The sequence below is a fragment of the Poecilia reticulata genome, linkage group LG8 (assembly GCF_000633615.1).
Source record: "Poecilia reticulata strain Guanapo linkage group LG8, Guppy_female_1.0+MT, whole genome shotgun sequence".
In the NCBI taxonomy this organism is placed as follows: domain Eukaryota; kingdom Metazoa; phylum Chordata; class Actinopteri; order Cyprinodontiformes; family Poeciliidae; genus Poecilia; species Poecilia reticulata.
Window position 1 is genome coordinate 27,335,607 of NC_024338.1, and position 1,783 is coordinate 27,337,389.

At 57.0% G+C, this 1,783-nt stretch overlaps 1 protein-coding gene across 1 annotated transcript in view; it reads right to left on the reverse strand.

Moving 5' to 3' along the window:
• Window positions 1-1,783, reverse strand: part of fbxl19 (F-box and leucine rich repeat protein 19) — a 10,290-nt gene that overhangs the window by 4,124 nt on the left and 4,383 nt on the right. Inside the window, exons 3-7 of the mRNA XM_008417217.2 lie at window positions 1,566-1,709; window positions 902-988; window positions 624-809; window positions 514-546; window positions 3-264 (exon numbers count right to left, since the gene is read on the reverse strand). Coding sequence (XP_008415439.1) covers window positions 3-264; window positions 514-546; window positions 624-809; window positions 902-988; window positions 1,566-1,709 — 712 coding nt within the window. The remainder of the gene's footprint in view (window positions 1-2; window positions 265-513; window positions 547-623; window positions 810-901; window positions 989-1,565; window positions 1,710-1,783) is intronic.

Consider the following 1,783-nt stretch of genomic DNA (forward strand, 5'->3'; position numbering starts at 1 on the left):
GTCGTCCGAGTCGGACTCCGAGTCGGACTCGGAGCTGGAAGACGAGGAGGAGGAGGAGGAGGGCCGGCGCTCCAGCAGGCACATCCTGCGGAAACGCTCCAGCTTCTCGCGGTGATGCGAACGCTGCTCAGCGCTGGACGTCGCTCCGGCCGCCGCCGCGCTGCCCCCTGCTGGCTGGGAGGAGGACGAGCTCTGCTGGCCTCCTGCCGCCGCCACAGAGGAAGAACCGGGTCCGTTCGACTCGCCCACTTCCTGTTTGGGTTTCTGACCAGAACAGATGGAAACTTCTGAGTTTAAATTCACATCAACATGAATCCAACATGGCGGCCGACACGCTGCTTCCTGTCTGTTAAATCAGAACCAAACCTTCAGCTCAGAATTACAATCCGTCAGATTATTCATGTTTCCTCCTGATGCATTTTGGTGATTCTGAGAACTTTGGTTCTGATGTAACTGCAGACAGGAAACGTGGGCGTGGCCTCACTGGGGGTCACAGAAATGAAGGCTTCCTACCTTTTTGAGACGTTTCTCATGCGCGCCTTTAATCTGAAGGGCAACAGGAAACGGCGGATCAGAGCGGATCCAGACCAGTACCAGAACCACACAGAATGGACCGGGCTCACCTTCTTCTTGGGCCCGCTGTCCATTGGCTGCTCCTTCTCCTTCTTCCTCTTGTGCCCGCCCTCCGGCCGGGCCGCCTCCTCCAATGGGGGCGGAGCTTTCTTCTTGGGGGGCGGGTCATCCGTCAGCTTCCAGCGCCCCGCCTCCCCGTTGTCCAGCCGCCGCTTCCCCGACCCGTCCGCCTGGTCCTGGACCCGAGAGACAGACCTGATCAGAACTCWCTACTAACATGGCGACCGGACCGGACCGGACCGGGCCGGGCCGGGCCGGGCCGACTCACCTTGCTGGTCTTCCCCTCCTTGTGGCACTTGGGACACTCCCAGCAGTTTGGGATCTCGTCGTTGATGATCCCGTCCGCCTTTCCCATCTGCAGAGAGACGGAAACACAGACGGCATCAGCAGGTTCTGCTCTCCAGAACCGGTCCAGGTTCACCTCCATCAAACCGAAGCCAACGAGCAGCTCAGAGTCTCATGGACTAAATCAGACAGAGAGAGAGAAATGTTCGGTTCTGGAGGCGTTCTGGACCGGACAGGTGAGGTCAGAACCTGGTCCAGACATTAAAGGGCCGGTGTTCTGTGTTTTCCTCCACCTGTCATTAAAATGCTTCATAAATATTAATTCAATAAATACTACTTGAAATTGGGCCTCTGTCTCTTTAAGAAGCTCCTGCTCTTCCTGAAGCTCCGCCTCCAGTAAGTCATCCCAACATGGCTCCTCTATTAACCCTTTAACGTTTCTACCAGCTGCTCTGAGCAGCAGCTCCTGCAATGAACTCAGCCGCTGTTTGCTAATTGCTGCTGGCTAGTCTGAAGGAGCAGAGAGGGAGGGGCCCTGGAGGCGGGGCTAGGGCCATCCAGGCGTTTTACAGGTCAATGGTTGCTATAGAGATGAAAGGATTTCTCAAACATGAGCAGCAGCTGCTGCTGGTTCTGGTCCGACTCACCTTGAGGCAGCTGGGGTGGATGATCTCGTTGCAGATGGTGCACTCCATCAGGCAGAGGCTGAACTTCTCCTCCTCAGAGTCCACTGTGTCTTCCTTCCCCGCCTCGCCGCACGCAAAACACACCGCTGTGTGAGGCAACACGGGCTGCACGCGCACACACACACACACACACACACACCACGCACACACACACACACACACACACACACACACACCAC